The 18861-nt window shown below is 54.6% G+C and overlaps 1 protein-coding gene across 2 annotated transcripts; it reads left to right on the top strand.

Annotated features, from left to right (window-relative positions):
• Positions 1–11641: 11641 nt before the first annotated feature.
• On the top strand, positions 11642–18855 carry AMOTL2 (angiomotin like 2). Of its 2 annotated transcripts, none has more exons than XM_068145196.1 (10): positions 11642–11728; positions 12227–13057; positions 14373–14607; positions 15135–15279; positions 15432–15524; positions 16164–16459; positions 16567–16859; positions 16976–17187; positions 17355–17507; positions 17795–18855. In XM_068145196.1, exons 2-10 carry the CDS (start codon positions 12315–12317, stop codon positions 17851–17853), a joined length of 2229 nt encoding a protein of 742 aa, XP_068001297.1. In that variant the 5' UTR covers positions 11642–11728; positions 12227–12314; the 3' UTR covers positions 17854–18855. The 2 variants fall into 2 exon arrangements, with proteins under 2 accessions (XP_068001297.1, XP_068001296.1); XM_068145195.1 differs by having other exon boundaries at positions 17352–17507.
• The last annotated feature ends 6 nt before the right edge of the window (positions 18856–18861 follow it).

The raw sequence follows: 18861 nt of genomic DNA, 5'->3' as shown, positions 1-18861 counted from the left end.
AGGGCCTCGTCAAGCCTTACTGGAAAAGGCCTCAACCACCTCCCTGAGCAACTTGTTCCAGTGTTCCCTCATCCTCATCCTGAAGAACTTGTTCCTAACATCCCTATCTGAATCTGCTCTTCTCTAGTTTGAAGCCATTGCCCCTTGTCCTGTCACTGCAGGCCTTAGTAAACAGTCTCTTTCCATCCTTCCTGTAGTCTCCCTTCAAGCACTGGAAGGCTGCTATTAGGTCTCCCCAGAGCTTCCTCTTCTCCAGGCTGAACAACCCCAGCCTATCCATGTAACACAGATGCTCCAACCCCCTGATTATTTTTGTGGCCCTCCTCTGGATCTGCTCCATCAGCTCTATGTCTCTTTCCTATATTGAAGCACCCTGGCCAAGTCTCCCTATCCCATTTTGAGGTCAGGGTGGGAAGTCCCACCTGCCTTAACACTTCTCCACTTCCCAGTGCCATGCCCTCCCTGGCAGGAAAGGAGCACTGGAGGAGCAGCAGCAATGCTCAGAGCTGATGTTGGAGGCCTCTGGGTTCCCCCAGAGGCATCTTCATTCTGAACTGTTTCAAAAAGAGCTGCAAACTGAGACCATGGAAGACAGAGTGCTTAGCTGAGGCCTCCAGCCTTCCCAGCATCTGCAGTGGGTGACAGCAGCAGCTGTCCTCCTGACAGCAGGTCTCCTGACTGTGGTGGTCCCCGGACCTTTATCCCTGATTCTCTCTAGGACAAATGAGCAATTGCTTGACCACTCGCTTCCTGTGTCACATTTGGTCAGTGGCTGCTGGATTCAAGGACCCTCTGGTCCCTGCATGGCACTGGCCTGAACGGTGTGTGTGGTGGCCATCTCCCTCAGGAAGGCTCCTGGGCTGCACAGTGTGATTTTATGTTTTATTTACCTTTTTTACAACAGATGGAGCTGCGACTGCTAGGCCAGGTGCTGCTGGCATGTGCCAAGACGAGTTGTCATTCTTCTGTGGTTGAGGGCAAACAAAAATACCATGGCACAGAAAACACTGCTGCTGGTGACTCATGTCCCTGCAATGCCACGTTAAACTTCCGAAACACAGCCAGATTCAGTTGTTTGGGTTTTTTTCCTAAGCAGATGCTGAACTTTCAGATGTGACTGGCAAAAGTTGTGGTAAGGAGAGATGATGGCAGGGTTCTGAAAAGGGACAGCATGCTCAGCACAGCTGTGGCCATGTTAGGAGGATGATGCTGGGGAAGCTGACATGGAAGCAGGTTTAAACTTGGCTGCTAGACTGAAGGTCACACAAAATGAGGAGCTGACACATATGATCAGAGAACTGCAGAGCCACACATTAAAGCTAATCATATTTACTGGGACAAAACCAGTTTTTGAAGGATGCATTCATGGCTGTGAACTAGCTGTCAGAAGGTCTCCTGGACTTCTGCTGCATTAGCTGGTGATGAAGAGAGGTGGAAAAGAGAAGAGGACCCCACAGAAAATGCTTGCGGTAAGGATGTGATGAACGGAGATGCAAACTCTCAATATTCGAGTTGTGCTCCTATGTGTGATCCCACAGAGCATCCTCACAGCCACAGAGAGCTCTATGAAAGCTTGGGCTACAGGAGGGCAGCTGGGGTGAGGTTTTTGGGCAGGCAGCCCCAGTCATGTCTGACCATGGGGAGGGGAATTGGAGCTAGATAAACCAAATCATCCTGTGATGCAATCATCTCAAGTGTGTGCTTCCATTTAACTCTCACTTTCAGCAGAGGACTTATTTCCTTATCAGTCCCCTCCACTGCTCTTCCAGAAACTGTCCATCTGTAAGTGGGAGCTGGAGCTTGCTATCAGGACAAACCACTGGCAGCTGGATTTGGAACAGAGGTGGACAAGCTATACATAACTTGGCAATGTCAAATTCTGCTTCGTCTGGGATGGTTTGCAGGAGGATGTAAAAGCAGCCTTTATGTGGCAGCTGATCCTTTCAGAGGGGTGAGTATTTCCAGCTTACAAAAATGGCTGAGCCTTCTTGCTTTCTTGTCCTGCAGGGCTTCTTCCTTTCCTTCACCAACAGATTCAGACCCTGATGTAGAGTTCAGTTTATCTGACAACTCATAGTCAAGACTAACCACACCACTGTGAAATTATTGCACAGATAACTTGACAAACAGGAGCAGGTTCTGGTAAATACAGACACAGAGTGAACACCCTTGAAAAATTGTTTCCAATTAAAAAACAAAAAAAGAAGAAGCTCAAAAGAGCATCAGAGACAGAGGAAGCACATAATTTGGGCTGTTGTTTGGTGGTTTTTTTTAAGAAACCAAAGTGCTCTTTCCCCCCTGCCTTTTGCATGGCCTTTTGAAAACCTATACATGAAAAAAAATATTGCTGCTGTTTGTCAAACAGTGACAGCTGGGCACCAGCCAGGGAATGAGCTGGTCAAGCAGCCCAGGGGACTGACCCCACTGGTGGGCCTGGACCTGCTCTGGCTTGCCCCTTTCTCTTCTCATTCAATCCTGATGATGCTTAAGTAGTATTTCAGTGGACACAAGCTGCATTTTCTGGGTTAGCATTTTGGACCAGAGAGGATGTGAGTGTTTCTACTTGCATCAGTAGAGTGGAAGGTAACAGGCATTGACCCAGCATAACAACCACAGGTCTCAGGCCAGGAGTCGTGGTGGTTGGAGCCAGAACAGTGCTTCTCTCTGATCCAACAGGCTCAGATTTAGTGTTGCTGTAATTCATTGTGACCCTGCCTGACTTGCTAAGAGAGCAGAGCTGAGCATTTCCACAGTCAAATTCACATTAAACTCTGCCATAAGGCTCTGGTGACCATATGGAGCTGGGAGAGAGGTGGGGGCCAGCCCTGACTTCTATTGTACCCCTCCTGACCCTCTTGCTGCTCCCCACCCCTGCCCCGCGGTGGCTATTTCCATGCAGCTCAGGTTGTTCCACAGAGCGCTCAGGGCACTCTGTTAAATAAGACAATTAAATCCTTGAGTGCAGGTTTTAGTGTTTCCATGTGCTGCCAAGTGTCTTAATCTGGGCTGTTTGCGGAATTTTTATCCCATGGATCCCTTGGTATGCCTGGAATGTTTGCTTTTCCTACTGTGTGCTGTGTGTTTGAGGCACTCCTGTAAAAACAAGAGCTTCCTGCCTGCCTTGTAAATCTTTCCTTGACTGGCACAGTTGCCTTTGGTGATTAATCAAGGGGTGAGCTAAAGCTGACACCCTCGGGAAGCTCACTGCTTGAAAATGCCCAGCACATTGGTGAGAGATCTGAGGGGGGAACGAGAGAACTGACCAGTCTTCAGAGCCTGCCAAGGGGACACATGTGGTGACACCAGTTTTTTGTAAGAGCTTGGGAGAGGAAGAGCTGAACGGAAATTCCAGTGAGCTAAGGAAATGCTCTAGAAGGCTGGGACTTCAGAGGTATTTTCTATTGTACCATCAAGTGTGCAGATAAAACCTGCAGCTCTGCTCGTAGGACTTTACTCAGTCCAACCTAACCTTGGGCTGGGATGAGGAAGGGTGAGGTCTACCCCATGCTTTATGAAGGTTCCTCCACTGTAAAAAGAGAAACTGCTGAGAAGACCAGGACCACCTTATTGGTGCACTTGGGCTTCTCCATATTCCTCATGGAGGCTTCCAGGTGTCACAGGCTCTGCCTGTATGTGACACAGGACTGCCAAATTAGCTCTGAAGAACAGTTCACCCCCAGAACAACAAAAATAGCTCCCACACCCTGGCCAAGGTGCCTTTCATTTGCCCTGGCTAATGCAGGTATTACTCTTCCAACTCCTAACACTGCGTGCCATCACCATCCTTGCCCAGAGCCGGCTGTGAGATGCCTGAACTGACACTGTATGTTCAGGGCAGTCATGTGGACTTGTCCCGATCTTCCCAGAGGAGGCACACCTTGGAAAAGCAGGTGGCTCAGGGAGCAGAGCTTCAGGCTGCCAACCCCAAACTCATTTGTGTGAGCAAGACGACCTTCAGCGTGGCACCTCATTCCAGTGCCTCTGCCTTAACACTTCTTCCTGCTGAAAAATGCTCACACCCATCTCCTTTCATGATAGCCAAGCAGCTTCTGAAGAAATGGAGGCATCAACTGAGCTTTGAAGAATTTGGCCATTTAATTGTTGTACTGATAAGACATTATTATCTCTGTGGCATTTAAATAGAGGAGAAAAAGCAAGGTACTTCCTTCCTTTCTTCTTTCTTTCCAGCCATCCATCCGTGCATCCATCTGTCTTTCCCATTGTATATTTTATGTTCTGCAAAACAAAGTTTATCTTTGCAATTTATCAGGCAGTTCAAAATCTGTTGCTAGCTACAAAGACTAGCCTAGCTGTCCTGAGAAGGTCTGCTGGAAGTGTAGCATGGTGAGGGCTTTGGGAGAACGCTCAGTCTTTCTCCTGCCCGCTTTTGCTCTCCAGTATTTGCATGAAAATTTAAAAGCATGTTGCTTGGTCGTTGCTGTCTCCCCTACTCACAGTGCCAAGCTGCTGTGTAAAAATGCCTCAGTTTTGCAGAGGAGCTGGTGAAACAGCAAACAGGGCTGTGAACCCAGTTACAAGATCCCACACGGCTGTCCCTCCGCATTGCACAGGAGATGACCATGGATGTGGGTCACCAGGTACTAATTCACCTGGAGGAGAGGTCCAAAGAGCAGCTGGTGCTCATCAGAGAAAGGGGAAAGCAAAGTCTTCCCTCCATATCCCTATTTCTTGTGGCTTCTTAGCCAAGGGCAGATGGTAGCAGAGACCCAGTGGGGGCTGCTCCAGGAGGTTGCAGTTCTCAGGTTCAGATACAATGTCTCTTGTCCTGGTGGAGTCACAAGATGAGCCACTGCCAGGGAAGTGCCTAATTCGGTGTCCCGCTCCATGGTGGCACCCTTTTGTAGCAGGACAAGAACACCACACTCACACCAGGGGCTTGGTGCCCACTGTAGCTTCCTGAGAGTATACACCTCAAAACCATGACATAATACCCAGAAATGAAGGGCTGCTCCCAGGCTGATGCCATCTGACATCTGTCATTGTTATCCCTTTACTTTCCTCCTGTCTTGAGGTGGGAGCACCAAATGAATAAAGATGAACAGCATGAGGTAGGATTTGGGTTCCTGGACACCCCATGTGTGGGAGCCAAATTCCTCCTGCAGAGTGGCCTAAATCCCTCCAACAGACCATCAGGTCTCTACTAGGGCAGGCAGGAGGCAGGCAAAGCATCAAGAAGGCAACAAGGTCCTGCTGCATGTGGAATTTTGCAAGGAAGAATGACCTCTGCCCAGTGCTCTTCTTCCTGCTTTTTATTTCATATGTCCATGCATTGGAGAAAAGCTATTTGGCAGCCTGCTTTGTAAAGTGTCAGCACAAGGCACACAAGTGGACAGCCTTTTTCTCTCCCCCAATCACCCCAGCATGACTTGGCCAGGGCTGATCTTCCAGCATGGATAGTTTTCACTTACTCTATGTTTAGGAAAACACCACCAAGCTGATTTTTCCTGGGTTGCAGCCTTGGCAGGTTATTCTCACAGCCAGGAAGACATGAAGCTTTCTTCAAAATGCAGATGTGTGGAATCACTTTCATCACAAGAGAGCAATGAGAAGAGGGTGCAACCCTCCTGCTTTTGCAGGTAGTGGCACCAAATTAGGGTGCTGATCCCCTGCTTGGCTGTGCAAAAGGGGTATGGACAAGGAGACCATGTCAACCTGGAGGTGTTCTGGAGCAGAGAGAAGTGTGAAATGTGCCCAGCAATGGAATACTGCCCATGGCTGCCTGCCCATATCACTTTCCCCAGTGGCACTGTTTCACTCCATGCTCCCACCCAGCAGTGGGGCAGGAGGTGGAGCTGTGATGTGGAAGCCATGGGGTTTTCACTGCCAAGCCTCCCCAGGCCAGGAAATCACACCCTGCTTCCCATTTCTCAAGAGAGTGAGAATTCTCAGAGGTGAGAAGATGGCCCAACAACAGCAAAGGGTTTTGCTATGAAAATGCCAAGCTGTGTCCCCTGGGGGCTGGTGGCTCCCTGCATCTCACTAGGCCACAGCAGGCTGCTGCATTCAACTTTTGTCCTCAGTGGCATCTCCTTGGTGGATGCTGGCAACTGAAAGCAAAGACCTGGGTTCAACTGCACTGGTGCCAGCAGGTCAGGAACAACAAACCCCTTTCAGAAAATGAGGAAAGAAAGGAAAGCACTAAAGAACAATTAAACATCCAGGAATGGAAATTACTCAGGGGCTTAAAATACAGAGAAGAGGAGGATGCATATTGTCCTGGCCTCTTTATGATGGCCAAGTGGCTTTGACACAACATTGTGCATTGTCCCTCACATTTACTACTTTGTCCCTTATGCCAGGGTTTAGCCCCTGCTGCCTGTTTAATGGGGCTGGAGAGCACAGAAGGCATCCAGCCTCAGTGCACCCTTGCTGGGCTTCTGTGACAACAGCTTCCCAAAGGCTGAAAAAATCTTGAGGTTTTCCCTCCTGCTGTCAGGAGTCCGGTTTGGTCGTGCAGTGCGGTGGCTTCTGGAGCCAGAGCTAGGAAGGTAAAGCCGAGGCACTGCAGAAGGTACCAGTGTGCACACTCAGAAACATATCCCTGACTGTGTCATGATCACAAATCTGTTATCCCATGGATGAGCAGCAGCCCAGGTTTTTCCAGCCATGCTTCTCCCCTCTCCTAATTCTTGGGAAGGGTCTCTGTGAATGCACCTGTGGCAGCACCTCCCTGGGTGACTGAATAATGGGGAACCGCAGCAAGAATTCCCTTGCTGGGGAGCTGGGGATGTTCTCTGACTTACCCAGGTGCCAGTTTGGGGACATCCCATCTCTGTGGCAGACGGTCCTCTTCTGCCCGAGGACAAGGCTGGGGGGAAGTGGGATGGTGGAGCAAGAGCAGCCTAACTTTGTGCAGCTCTCACCTGGGGTCAGACTCAACATCCCCACATACAAAGGGGGCTCTCAGCACCCTAGCTCTGAAATAGACATCTGAGGAGTGGAGGCAACTGGCTCTTCCCTGGAGCAATAGGGCAGGTAGGAGCAGTACTGTCTCGGGGAGGGCTGCCTGTGGCAATGTCCCCATCAGCCTCTTTCCAGTAGGACCAGCCCTGGTCCCCCATCACTCCAGATGAGCTCCTTCCAAGGCAGTGTGGGTTTCCTCATAGGCAGGAAGGAATCTTCCTCCACTGAAGAACAGCCGTATCAGTCACCAACTCAGGAAGCAGCAACAAAAGGAGTGAAGGGATTGGGCAAAAGCAAGGAGGACCACATTCCTGCCATGCTCTCCCCAGTCATCTTGAGGTGCATTCCCTGAGTTGTGACTGTGGGAAAAGCCACAGCAAAGGGGTTGGTCCTGTGATGCAGCAGTACCCCAAGGCCACAAATCCCCATAGCAGGGCAGAGCTGGGACACGCTCAGAGCAGTGTAATTCCAAGCTGCCAAAGAGAAGCCAGTGTCAGAAGGTAGGGAAGAGGACTCACAGAGTCCTTCCTGGAAAAGGTCTCCAAGATCATTGAGTCCAATCATTAGCCTAACACTGACAAGCCCTTGACTAAACCATGCCACTCAGCACTATATCTACATGACTCTCAAATACCTCCAGGGATGGGGACTTCACCACCTCTCTGGGCAGCCTGTTCTAGTGTCTGAGAACCCTTTCAGTGAAGAAATTCTTCCTAATATGCAATCTAAACTTCTCTTGGCACAACTTGAGGCCATTTCCTCTCGTCCTATCATTTGTTCACTAGGGAGAAGAGACTGACCCCCACCTCACTCAACCTCCTTTCAGGAGTTGTAGAGATTGAGAAGGTCTACCCTCAGCCTTCTTTTCTCCAGACTAAAAAGCCCCAGCTACCTCAGCTGCTTCTCACCAGACCTGTTCTCCAGGCCCTTTACCAGCTTTGTTGCCCTTCTCTGGACCCACTCCAGCACCTCAATGTCCTTTTCTAGTGAGGACCCCAAACCTGAACACAGTATTTGAGATGTGGCCTCACCTGTACTGAGTAGAAGGGTAAAATCACATCCCTAGTCCTGATGGTTATGATCTTGTAAGAGTATCTAAAGATACTGGAGCACCCAGCTGGGATGCTGGATGGAGAAGGGCCTGGGTGCTGCCTTTGCTCCCTGCCCACGGGAATGTAGCATGTGGTGCCCTTGTGGGGCAGCCTTGGGGCTCCCTCTGCCATCCATTCTGCATGGATTTTTGCACAGGGCAACAGTACAGGAAAGGGGCTTGTGTGATTCCTTGAACTCCAGCTCCCCTTCCTACCTGGCTGCACTTTGAACTGGGTAAGAAGCGGGTACCTGGGGGGAGCTTTGCAGGGTAGATCACCATGGAGCATCACGGAGCTCAGCAGCAGGGCTTGGTGTCAGGGGGTCACTCTCACCACCATAACCATAGCCCCAGGAGATGCACTGAGCCCAGCCTGAAGCTCTGTCTGCAAACTTCCTCTCCACTGCCGGCACCCTGAAGTGCCCGAATGCTATGGTTATCTGGGCTCAGCACAGCCCAGGCATTTTGGGAGCTACAAAGACAGCCTAGGTGATCTCATCCTGCAAGCATTTTCTTGGCTCATACGTCTTGCTCCAACGCCTTGACGATAAGGCTCGGCGGTGAGGTCAGTGGGAGAGTTTTGCATTGCAGAGCCGTGTGTCACCCAGGGAGCCTGGGACCAGCACACCTGTGCTCACCCCCAGCTCCGTGGTTCCAGCTGGAGCTGCTAGTCCTTGTCCTAGGGCATGGTCCCAGACAGGCTTTCCACCTGCATGCCCCCACCTTTCAGAGGGTCCTACTGCAGTGCCCCCGCTGCTGTCTGCTGCCAACAGATCTTGCCTGGTGTGGAGCTGCCAGCTGCTATTTCACCTCTTCCAGGGGAAAATGAAAAGTTTGAGGCTTTTCTTACCCCCAGTATTAGAAAGAAAAGGAGGAAATTCTTCAGATCACTTTCCAAAGGGGTGTTATCAGTCCAGGAGGGGTTTCCTGCTGCCAAAAATAGAGCCATGTTAAGATAGCAAGGGAACCGGGATGACGCAGGCATAGATAAGGCCAACAGATGAGCCGGGAGAGGCAGCCCACACGCTGGGGAAACTGGGCTCGCTCCCTCAGGGCTCAGGGTGGGGTACCCTGGCCCCTTGGGACAGAGCAGGGCAGAGGCATACCTGGGTCCTTCCAGAAGTGCTACTGCCAGGCTTGCTATCTCTGTTCATCCATCTATCTATTCATCTATCCATCTGCCTGGTGGTAGGCCTGGACTAGTCCGTCCAGGCCCCACATGTGTCCCTGTGGGGACACAAGGACAAGAACTGTGCCCTCCTCTCCTCCATACAAAGGGTTTTGGAGTCTCCCCCATACGCGTGGGGTCGGTGCCGATCTCCACTTCCAAAACTCCATCTGGGTGAATTTAACTTGTCACTGGTAAAACTGGGCTGAAAAACTTGTTTCTTGAGCCTCATTACTGTTTGATGAGCTTCCAAGCACTAAGTACAGGCTCAGCACCTGCCTGGCTTTGCTAAGACCAAATCCATCTGGGTCTGTAATGTTCCTCTAACCTTGACTCCTCCCTGTGCATCTCCTCTGCATGTTTCCCTGACTTTGAGCCTCTTACCTGGTATAGGTAGGTAGGTAATCCCTGCCTAGGGATTAATTTTTCCTCCCCCGGTTTTTGGGAGAGAGGGGAAGGAGCACTATCACGTCCTGTGGCTTTCAGGGTACTTGGTGTGGCCTGGGGGTAATATCAGGGTGTAGGATGAGGTAGATTTCACATCAGCAGAGCCAAGCAAAGCAAGGAGATGAGCCTGGAGATGACTGTGTTCCCCCTCTAGAACTGACTCCTGGGTCTCTAACACTCAGAAGACACTCAGTTCCCTCTCCCAAGAATGGGAGCTTAATGTCCTGGAGCTAATGAGCAATTTTCCCCTGCACCTGCTTCTCTGTCACTCCTGCCTTCCCTCTGGCCATCTGCCATTTCAGGGCCTTGCAGTCAGCCCTGGTTTTGGGCTCTGCACGGGCAGCTTTGGGTGCTCAGGACTAAGACGGTGCTTGTGTTTCTCTGTTTTGCAGTTGAGGATTCTCCATGTCCCCCCATAAATTATCTGGGGCTTTTTGGTGTTGAAAGGAGAAGAGGAATTTGGTCCCTGATGGCTTCCTCCATAATCTCATGTCCCCAAGCACAGTGGGTGGCTAAGCCCTGCTGTGGTCTGGTGGCTGTTCTGCGAAGGACATTTGCCCAAAGAGGGAAGTGGCTGGGAGGAAGGAGGGGAATACCCAAACTCGCTGAACCCCGCACCCGACTGGCAAGACCTGGCAGAGACAATGCACTTGCAGCAAGCGGCCATCCCCCCACCAAAGAGGGTGGGGCAGGATGAACGTGGGGAAGGGGGAGTGTGAGGGTAGAGCAGATGGGATCAGCAGGTTTTTGTGGGGCTGGGTTGGCCCTGCAAACAATGGCGTGTCTCTCCAGGCTGTGATTAAACAGAGAGATTTATGCTCACAGACAGCTGGTGGGCAGAGCTCGCTGGGCCCCCCTCCCCAGCCGCGGCAGCTGCGAGCTCCCCGCACGCCTGTAGTGCCCTCAGCACACTGCTGCAACTGCCTCCCAGGGCCTGCACTTGCCTGTGAGCACCCATGGGATGTGCAAGCCCCCTGCCACAGCTCGGGAAGTGCCCCAAACACCCGAGGCAACAACCCCATGAAGTCTCAAGGCTTGTGGCAGAGTGGCTGGAAACTGCCCAGCAGAGAAAGTCCTGGGGCTGTTGATTGACAGCCGGATGAACATGAGCCCGTGTGTGCTCAGGTGGCCAAGAAGGCCACCAGCATCCTAGCCTGCATCAGGAATGGTGTGGCCAGCAGGACCAGGGCAGTTTTTGCCCCCCTGTACTCAGCACTGGTGAGGCCGCACCTTGAGTGCTGGGTTTAGTTTTGGGCCCTCACTCCACGAAGGACACTGAGGTGCTGCAGCCTTGTTTGGAGAAGGTCAACAAATCTGCTGAGGTGTCTGGAGAACAGGTCCTGTGAGGAGCAGCTGAGGGAACTGGGGTTGTTTAATCTGGAGAAAAGGAGGCTGAGAGGAGACCTTCTCAGTCTCTATAACCCCCTGAAAGGAGGGTGGAGTGTGGTGGGGGTCAGTCTCTTCTCCCTAGTGAACAAGTGATAGGATGAGAGGGAATGGCCTCAAGTTGCACCAGGGGAGGTGTAGGTTGGAGATTAGGAAAAATTTCTTTGCTGCAAGAGTGGTCAGGGATTGGAACAGGCTGCCCAGGGAAGCGGTGGAGTCACTGTCCCAGGAGGTGTTCAAGAAACTTGTGGATGTGGCACTTTGGGAGAGGGTTCATGGCCGTGGTGGTGTTGGTTCGATGGTTGAAGGCTAAGATTTTAGGTATTTTTTTCCAACCAAAGCAATTCTGTGATTCTGTAGCACGCTCCGGGGTGCTCCCTGCAACACCCCTGCGGGGTGGCCAGCGGGGCTTCGGTGGGCACGGGAGACGCGAGTTTTGGGGTGCTTTTGAGGAGTGGAAAAACAGGGGCGGCCGTCGCGCTCTCCGCGGGGCGCTGACGCTGCCAGCCCCGGGCCCCGTGTCCGCGCTCCCCCTGCCGGCAGCGGCCCCGCCGGGCCGGCGAGGGCCGGGGCGGAGCGGAGCGGGCGGGCCCAGTCCCTGCATTCCGGGCATAGCAGCGCCCGGGCCTGGCCCGCGCTGCCGGCGGGACGCCCAGTGCCGCTGCTGCGCTCTCCGGGCAGTCACCGCCGCCGCCCCGCTCCGCCATGTCCCGGTAAGTATCGCCCTGGCGGGGCTCCCGTCGGCGCCAGAACTGTGCCGGGACCTCCGACTCGGCTCGCTCTTGCTGCGGGGGTAGTGGCTGGGGCGGGGGGCGGGAGGCAGTGCCCTCCCGGTGGCTCTGTGCCCGGTTCCCGGGGGCTACCTCATTTCCCCGTGCTCGGGCCGCGGGGGCAGCGCCGGTCCCTGGGAAAGTCCCCGGGGAGCCAGCCCCCAAGCCAGCCGCGACCCTCGACCCGGCTCCGGCATCTGGAGCTAGCCCCGGCTCCCAGAGCCAGCCCCGGCTGTGGGTGCGATGAGGGCGTCAGTGCTCAGCCTCGGTAGTGGGGAGGCGGCAGCCGCACTCCCACCGCCACCACCAGCTCCAGCCCGGCCGGTGCGTCCCAGCCACCCAGCCGAGCGGCACTCCTGGGAAACAGACCCTGGTGCACCAGGGTCTGTGCTGCATCCTGCCTGGGCCAGCTCCCAATTGTCCCCTCTTTGCCCTGCATAGGTGCCTCGGTGCGGCCAGTTGGTGCTGAAGGTCCCTGAGGACGGTCTTCCCGGGTGGATACATAGCTTTGCTTTCGTCGCGAGCAGAGATGAGGACAGCAGAGGACTCAAACGGGACAGTCCTGCACCGCCTAATCCAGGAGCAGCTGCGTTATGGGAACCTGACAGAGAACCGCACGCTGCTGGCCATCCAGCAGCAGGCCCTGCGTGGCAGTGGTGGTACTGGTGGTGCCGGCAGCCCGCGCTCCTCCCTGGAGAGCCTCAGCCCAGAAGAAACCCAAATGGTGCAGCAGTCCACTCGGCAGGAGCCCCAGGGCCAGGAGCATCACTCAGACCATGTTTACTTGGAGAACAGCGTCTTTCGGCTCTGCCAGCCCCAGCACAAGGGCGAGGAGCTTCCAACCTATGAGGAGGCCAAGGCACATTCCCAGTACTATGCCTCTCAGCGGGCCGGGCAGCAGCCTGGAGGGACCAGCCTGCTGATCCAGGGTGAAAGCAGCCCCCGTGGGGCTGAGAGTGGCACCCGACGCCCTGATGAAGGGCTGAAGGACCTGAAGCACGGCCACGTGCGGTCGCTCAGCGAGCGGCTGATGCGGTTGTCACTGGAGAGGAACGGAGCCAAAGCGCAGAGTCCCATCAGCACCTCCCACAGCTACCCCCAGCTCTCCCGCCACCATCAACTTGCTGCTCCCCAAGGACAGTACCCTGAGGGGCCAGAGCTGCGGGGACCTCCTCCGGAGTATCCTTACATCATCCCTTCCCAGGACACTTACCTGGCCAAACCCCAACCCTGCTCCCAGGAAGGTCCTGGATTTCAGCATCCTGAAATCAGGTAACCTTTGACCTCCGGGCCCCACTTTTGGGTGCTCACTGGATGCCTCCCAGCTATAGTGCCCCAAGAGTGGCAGGGATGGATGCTTGGAGGATGTGTGATGTGGAGAGCAGTGAGGGGCCTGGGGCAGCTGTTGCTGGGCTGGATCTGTCTCAGTCCATGAGGATCTGCAGGGACCCCTCTAGTCCTTTCCATTCCCCAGTTTCCCCCAGCACAGTTGGATTTTTCCAGTCAGTGATGAAAATCCCGCTGCCTTTGCAGATCCTGTCTCCACCCCATGTACTGGGAGGAATTTGGGGTTAATTTAAGAGCTGGAACTAACTCAGGAAACAGCTAAATGTGGAACAGGCATGGGGCATTGCTGGAAGGCAAACATGCTCCCTGCTCTGTGGAAAGCCACCCCGTGGTTCTGAGCCCAGGGTTGTCTGCGCAGCACTGGTTTGGTGCCAATGCTGTGGGACTGCTGCTCAGCTGAGCCTGGGTTCGTGCCAGGTGGTTCATGGAGGCAATGAGCAGTGCTGGGCAGCTCTCCCCTTCAGCAGCTTGACACCTCTGTCAAAACCCAAAGTTGTCTGCAAGGACTGCAGAGAAGTCTGGGGAGCCAGGAGGTCCAGGCAGGAAAACCTTCTCCTTCCAAGGAACAAAGAGGGGAAGGGGAGCTGCGAGGAAGATGTATTTATTCTTCCTTGCTCCTATATCATCCCGCAGGAATGCAGGCCCTTGGCAGGCAGCCTGCAGCAGAATGGGGCTGGGCCATGCACAGCCGCCCCACTCAGGGTATTCGAGGTGGCCATGGGTTGTCGAGGAACTTGAAGTGGTTGCATGAAGAGCAACCATGCTGGCCCTGCTCCTCCAAATACAGTGAGAATGTATTAATAGTTTGGTGGTGAGAAGCCATGCCAGGAGGCCTGGCTTTGCCCAGTACACAAGGAAAAGGGGCACTGCTGGCTTCCAAGGTGCATCTTTTGCAGAACTGTCATCTGCTGCATCCCACCAGCCCCACCAGGTGGGCCTAGGGGGCTTGGAGCCCATCTTGACCAGTCAGCCAGACCCTAGAGATGTTAGGTCAAGGCATTCCTGCAAGATGCAGTTTATTTTGTCCTCTAGGGTGCTTGGGCAAGCGTCTTTTTGAAAGCAAACACTTTCCAGCTCTGAAAAGCAAGATAGGTTCTTCCCAGGACCTCCCTCCTCCTTTGAGGAGACCCAAAGGCACTGGCACCTGCTTGGCCTGTGAAGTGGTTGATGGGATGCTGGAGATGCACTCAGCTCTCCTGCCCTACCAAGCCAAACCCATTTCTCCCCTCCTTCCCTGCAGGGTGCTGTCCACCCATGTCCCTGCTGCTTTCCTGCCACCACCAGGTGCCCTGTGCCCGGGCACACTGAGCCCTGCTGGTGTAGAGGCACTGGTGAGTGCCCAGGCGGTCTCAGCTGGCAGCCGCCTGGCCCGGGCAGATGTAGTCCTGCGGGAGAATGAGAGGCTGCAGCGGGAGAATGAGAAGCTGCGGCGGGAGCTGGAGAGCTACGCCGAGAAGGCCAGCCGCATCCAGAAGGTGAGCCAACAGCGGCAGCCCTGTGGCCGTGGCATCGTGTCCCCCCACCCAGGGGGCTACTTAACCAGCTGCTGTGAAAGTTCGCCCCCTTGAGTGTTTTAATCCCATCTCCCCCTCCCTCTGGCAGTTTGTTTGCCTCCGAGCAGCTGCTTTTCGGCAGTGCGGCAGCCAGGACAGGGGAGAAGGAGCCCATTCTCCTGTGACCCCCTCCCGCCGCCTGGCCTCCCCATCCCTGGCCTCCACAGAAAGCCCTTTGAGCAGCTGCGTACAAGGGGTGGCTGTTCCCTGCTGGCTGGACTACAGCAGAGCTAAAAGCTGCAGAGGGGCTCCTCTGCAAGAAGAAAGAAATTTTTTTTTCCCAAAAAAAATGTGTGCTGGGGGTCAGCCTGGGGGGGCCCATGGGTGCACCAAGCTCTTCTGGTAACTGGACTTAGGCTGAGCAATCCGGTGAGCTTTAGCCAGCGTCTCCTTTTCCTTTCCTCATTCCACAAATATCTAACCCCGGCCTGTCCCTTCCTCCACCCCAGCTGGAGAGTGAGATCCAGCGCATCTCGGAGGATTATGAAAACCTTGTCAAGGCATCTTCCAAGCGGGAAGCCTTGGAAAAAGCCATGAGGAACAAGAGAGATGGTGAGATGCGACGGCTTCAGGACTTCAACCGGGATCTGAAAGGTGAGGGACTCTCCATATCCCCATCCCCATGGAGGCTCCCTGTCTCCTGGCCTTTCCCCTGAGTTTTACCACAGGAAACTAGGCTTCTCCCACTTCCTCCGACCAAAGTCCTGTATTTAAATCTTAATTGGGTTTAATTTCCTTTGGACCAGAGCGGTTGGAATCTGCAAACAAGCAACTGGCCAGCAAGACCCAGGAAAGCCAGGAGAGCAACCAGGGCAGTGTGGCCAAACTCCTGGCACAGAGTAAGTCCTGAGGGATGCCTGTCCTTGCCTAGCTCCCCGTGGCATCCACAAGCAGGATGGCAGGGCTTGTCATGCTCCCTTTTAGCTGGAGGAGGAAGAGGTGGGTGGCAGGCAGCAGCTCTCACCCTTCCCTGGGGAGGATGGAGCCACTCTTGGCGCTGGACTCGAGCCATTAATCCCGACGGGCCGGCCAGCCAGCGGCGTGACCCGCATACTCCACATTCTTGCTGCCGCGCCGGCTCTTCCAGCACTGAGCCCGCACTCCCGCCCCAGCCAGCCTGGCCCTTCTTCCTCCCTCCTCCACCTCACAGCTGCACAGGACTGGGCTTTTTAAAGGGGAAAATATCCCTGAATCCATTGCTTTAGCAGAAAGATGTGTTGGCGTTAGGTGGGAGGAATCGCATCCCCTTCCCTGGGGTGTCTGAATTCACACCAGTCGGCTTTTACCCTTCGTGAGCCAAAATGAGGGCTCTAATGTGGCAAACTGAGGCTTTTGTCCATCTGCCCGAGCAACTGGGATGCCTCTGGCCCCCATACACTGTGTCTGCTAGTGGAGGGATGGCACGGCCAGGTTTTGCTGAGCAGAGTGCCTTAGGGTGGAAAAGCCTTCTCAGGTGAGACTTGGGGGCTCTTTTGCAGGCTATGAGCACCAGCAGGAGAAAGAGAAGCTGGAGCGGGAGGTGTCCCTGCTGCGCAGTGCCAATGAGGACCAGCGGCGCCGGGCAGAGCTGCTGGAGCAGGCACTGGGCAGTGCCCAGGCACGGGCAGCCAAGGCGGAGGCTGAGCTGCGGAAGAAGCGAGCCTACGTGGAGAAGGTGGAGCGGCTGCAGGCTGCGCTGGGCCAGCTCCAGGCCGCCTGTGAAAAGAGGGAGCAGCTTGAACTGCGGCTCCGCACCCGCTTGGAGCAGGAGCTGAAGATGCTGCGGGCTCAGCAGGTGGGCGCCAGTGAGGTACAGCAGTGGGTGCTGGTGAGCCACAGTGCTGTGCTCTCCCTGCACCTCCTCATTCTCTCTTTTGGGTGTTTTTTTTTCTGCTGCTGCAGAGGCAGGCAAGTGCTGCAGGCAGGGGAATGCCAGAGCTGAGTGCTCACTCGCTCTCTGAGCAGCTGAGGGAGAAGGAGGAGAAGATCCTGGCCCTGGAGGCTGACATGACCAAGTGGGAGCAGAAGTATCTAGAGGAGTGCACCATGCGACAGTTTGCCATGGATGCCGCAGCCACTGCAGCCGCCCAGCGGGACACCACCCTCATCAGCCACTCCCCACGACACTCCCCCAACAGCAGCTTCAATGAGGACCTCCTCCTGGCCAGCCACAAGCACCAGGAGATGGAGAACAGGTAGGCCCACTTTGCTGGAATTGTTTGCCCCAACAAGCTTGTGCCATGGCCTGGTCAAGTAGTGCCCATATGCTCCTATCCGGTTCCTCTCCCAACTTCTGCCTCTTCTCTCCAAGGTTAAAAGCCCTTCATGCCCAAATCCTGGAGAAAGATGCTGTCATCAAGGTCCTGCAGCAGCGCTCACGGAGGGACCCCAGCAAAGCCCTCCAGGGCTCCCTGCGGCCAGCCAAGTCTGTGCCCTCTGTCTTCACTGCTTCTGCTGCACCGAGCTGGCTAGGGGCTGGCCAGGGTGACCGACTAGCTGAAGGCAGCTCCCAGGACAGCACAGGTAAACAGAGGCACTTGCCTGCTTCCTGTTTTCACCCAGTGGCAGGGAGTTGCCTGCAGCTTCCTTGTCAGTTTTGGAATCAGAGGTTGGGGAGGGGGCATTTCTCTGGTGAGCCATAGGGACAGACTGGAGGAATCAACAATCTGTAATGGCTTCTCCTCCAGCAGGCAAAGCCACTGATGAAGGGGCAGCAGTGCCTGCCACCCTTCCCCTGCCCTCCCACTCCAAGCACGGCAGCAAGGATGGCAGCACACAGACAGACCGGGCAGCTGAGAGCAACAGCCGGAGCGAGGGCACTGAGCATCCGGCCACTTTGCTGGGTGAGTCCCCTGGGGATGGCACAGGGGAGAGCTGGAGATGATCCTGCATGTATGCTGGGCACCCAGGAGACAGGCTTTGCACACAAGCACTGGTGGGTTTTTTGAAAGCCTTTTAAAGGCCCCAGATGAGACCAGTGGCTTTGAATCCATGAAAACACTTTCTCACTGTTTTAACACCAGGAGGAGAGGCTGGACTACTAGTATGCTTGCTGCCAGCCCTTTGGTGGGGTGGGTGCCATGCTGGTACTCTTCACCTCTCCTACAGCTCTCACATTCTGTCTTTGCAGAGAGCTCAGCTGCTGCCAGAGCCCTGGACCTGTCTGACATTGTAGAGATCCTGATTTGAGGGCACTCAGGGGCTGCATGCCCACCCCTCCACCGTCCCTGCCTGACACACCGGCAGAGCCACCCTGTCTGCACCTGCCCAGGATGGAGGAGTTTGCATGAAGGACTGAGCCAGGAGCTCAGCAACGTCCCTACAGCCAGTCTCTGCGGGTGGCCCCTGTGTGCGGAAGGGCCGCTGTCCCAGCTCAGCACCCCCAGGAGTCCCCAGCTGCGCAGGGCGCGCTGGAGCCCAGGGACCCCACAGCAGTGCTGGGGTTTCCTGGTGCCCCTGTAAATACACCCAGGTTTTGTATGACAGGAGCAAACTGACTGATCCTTTCAGCCTCTTCTCCTTCCTGAGGCAGGAGACTTCTTTGCATTCCCTCCCTTGCTGGCTCCATCCCTGTCCTATCTTTGGGGCTTGGCCATCCACTCCCACCCAGGTGCTTGGTCTCTGACTAGAAGATCCCTCTGTTCACCCATACTGTCCTTTTAAGCTGACATCGCTGCATGAGGGCAGAGGCAGGAGGGATCCTCCGTAAGTCCCATCAGCCACCTGCACCTACGTGGCCAAGCCAAGTGCTGTTAACCCCAAACCTCCACCATCTGCATCCATCACCTGCATCCTGGGTTTTTATCATGGGTGGGTGAGGGGTTCAGGATGGGGGGGTGGTGAAATAAGAGAGAAAATGGTTGATAATCAAGGGAATGAAGGGTGCAAAAGAAATATCCCTGAAAGCAGAGATGAAATGCTCAGAGTGAACTGACAGCAGCTGATGGAGCCAGTGGGGTGTGCCATTCCTGGCTTCATCCCTCCTCATCCCTGGCTACTGGCAGCTGGCTTCTGCCCATAGCCAGTGCCAACATCTTGCTCCTCCAAGTTCAAACACTTCTCATCCCTACCCTTCATGTATATATAATTCCCTTTCCCTTTCCCTTCCCTTTCCTTTCCTTTCCTTTCCTTTCCTTTCCTTTCCTTTCCTTTCCTTTCCTTTCCTTTCCTTTCCTTTCCTTTCCTTTCCTTTCCTTT

The sequence above is a fragment of the Melanerpes formicivorus genome, unplaced genomic scaffold (genome assembly GCF_026170545.1).
Source record: "Melanerpes formicivorus ecotype bairdi unplaced genomic scaffold, bMelFor1.0.p_v2 SCAF_12, whole genome shotgun sequence".
Classification (NCBI taxonomy): domain Eukaryota; kingdom Metazoa; phylum Chordata; class Aves; order Piciformes; family Picidae; genus Melanerpes; species Melanerpes formicivorus.
This window is presented reverse-complemented; position numbering and strand designations above follow the sequence as displayed.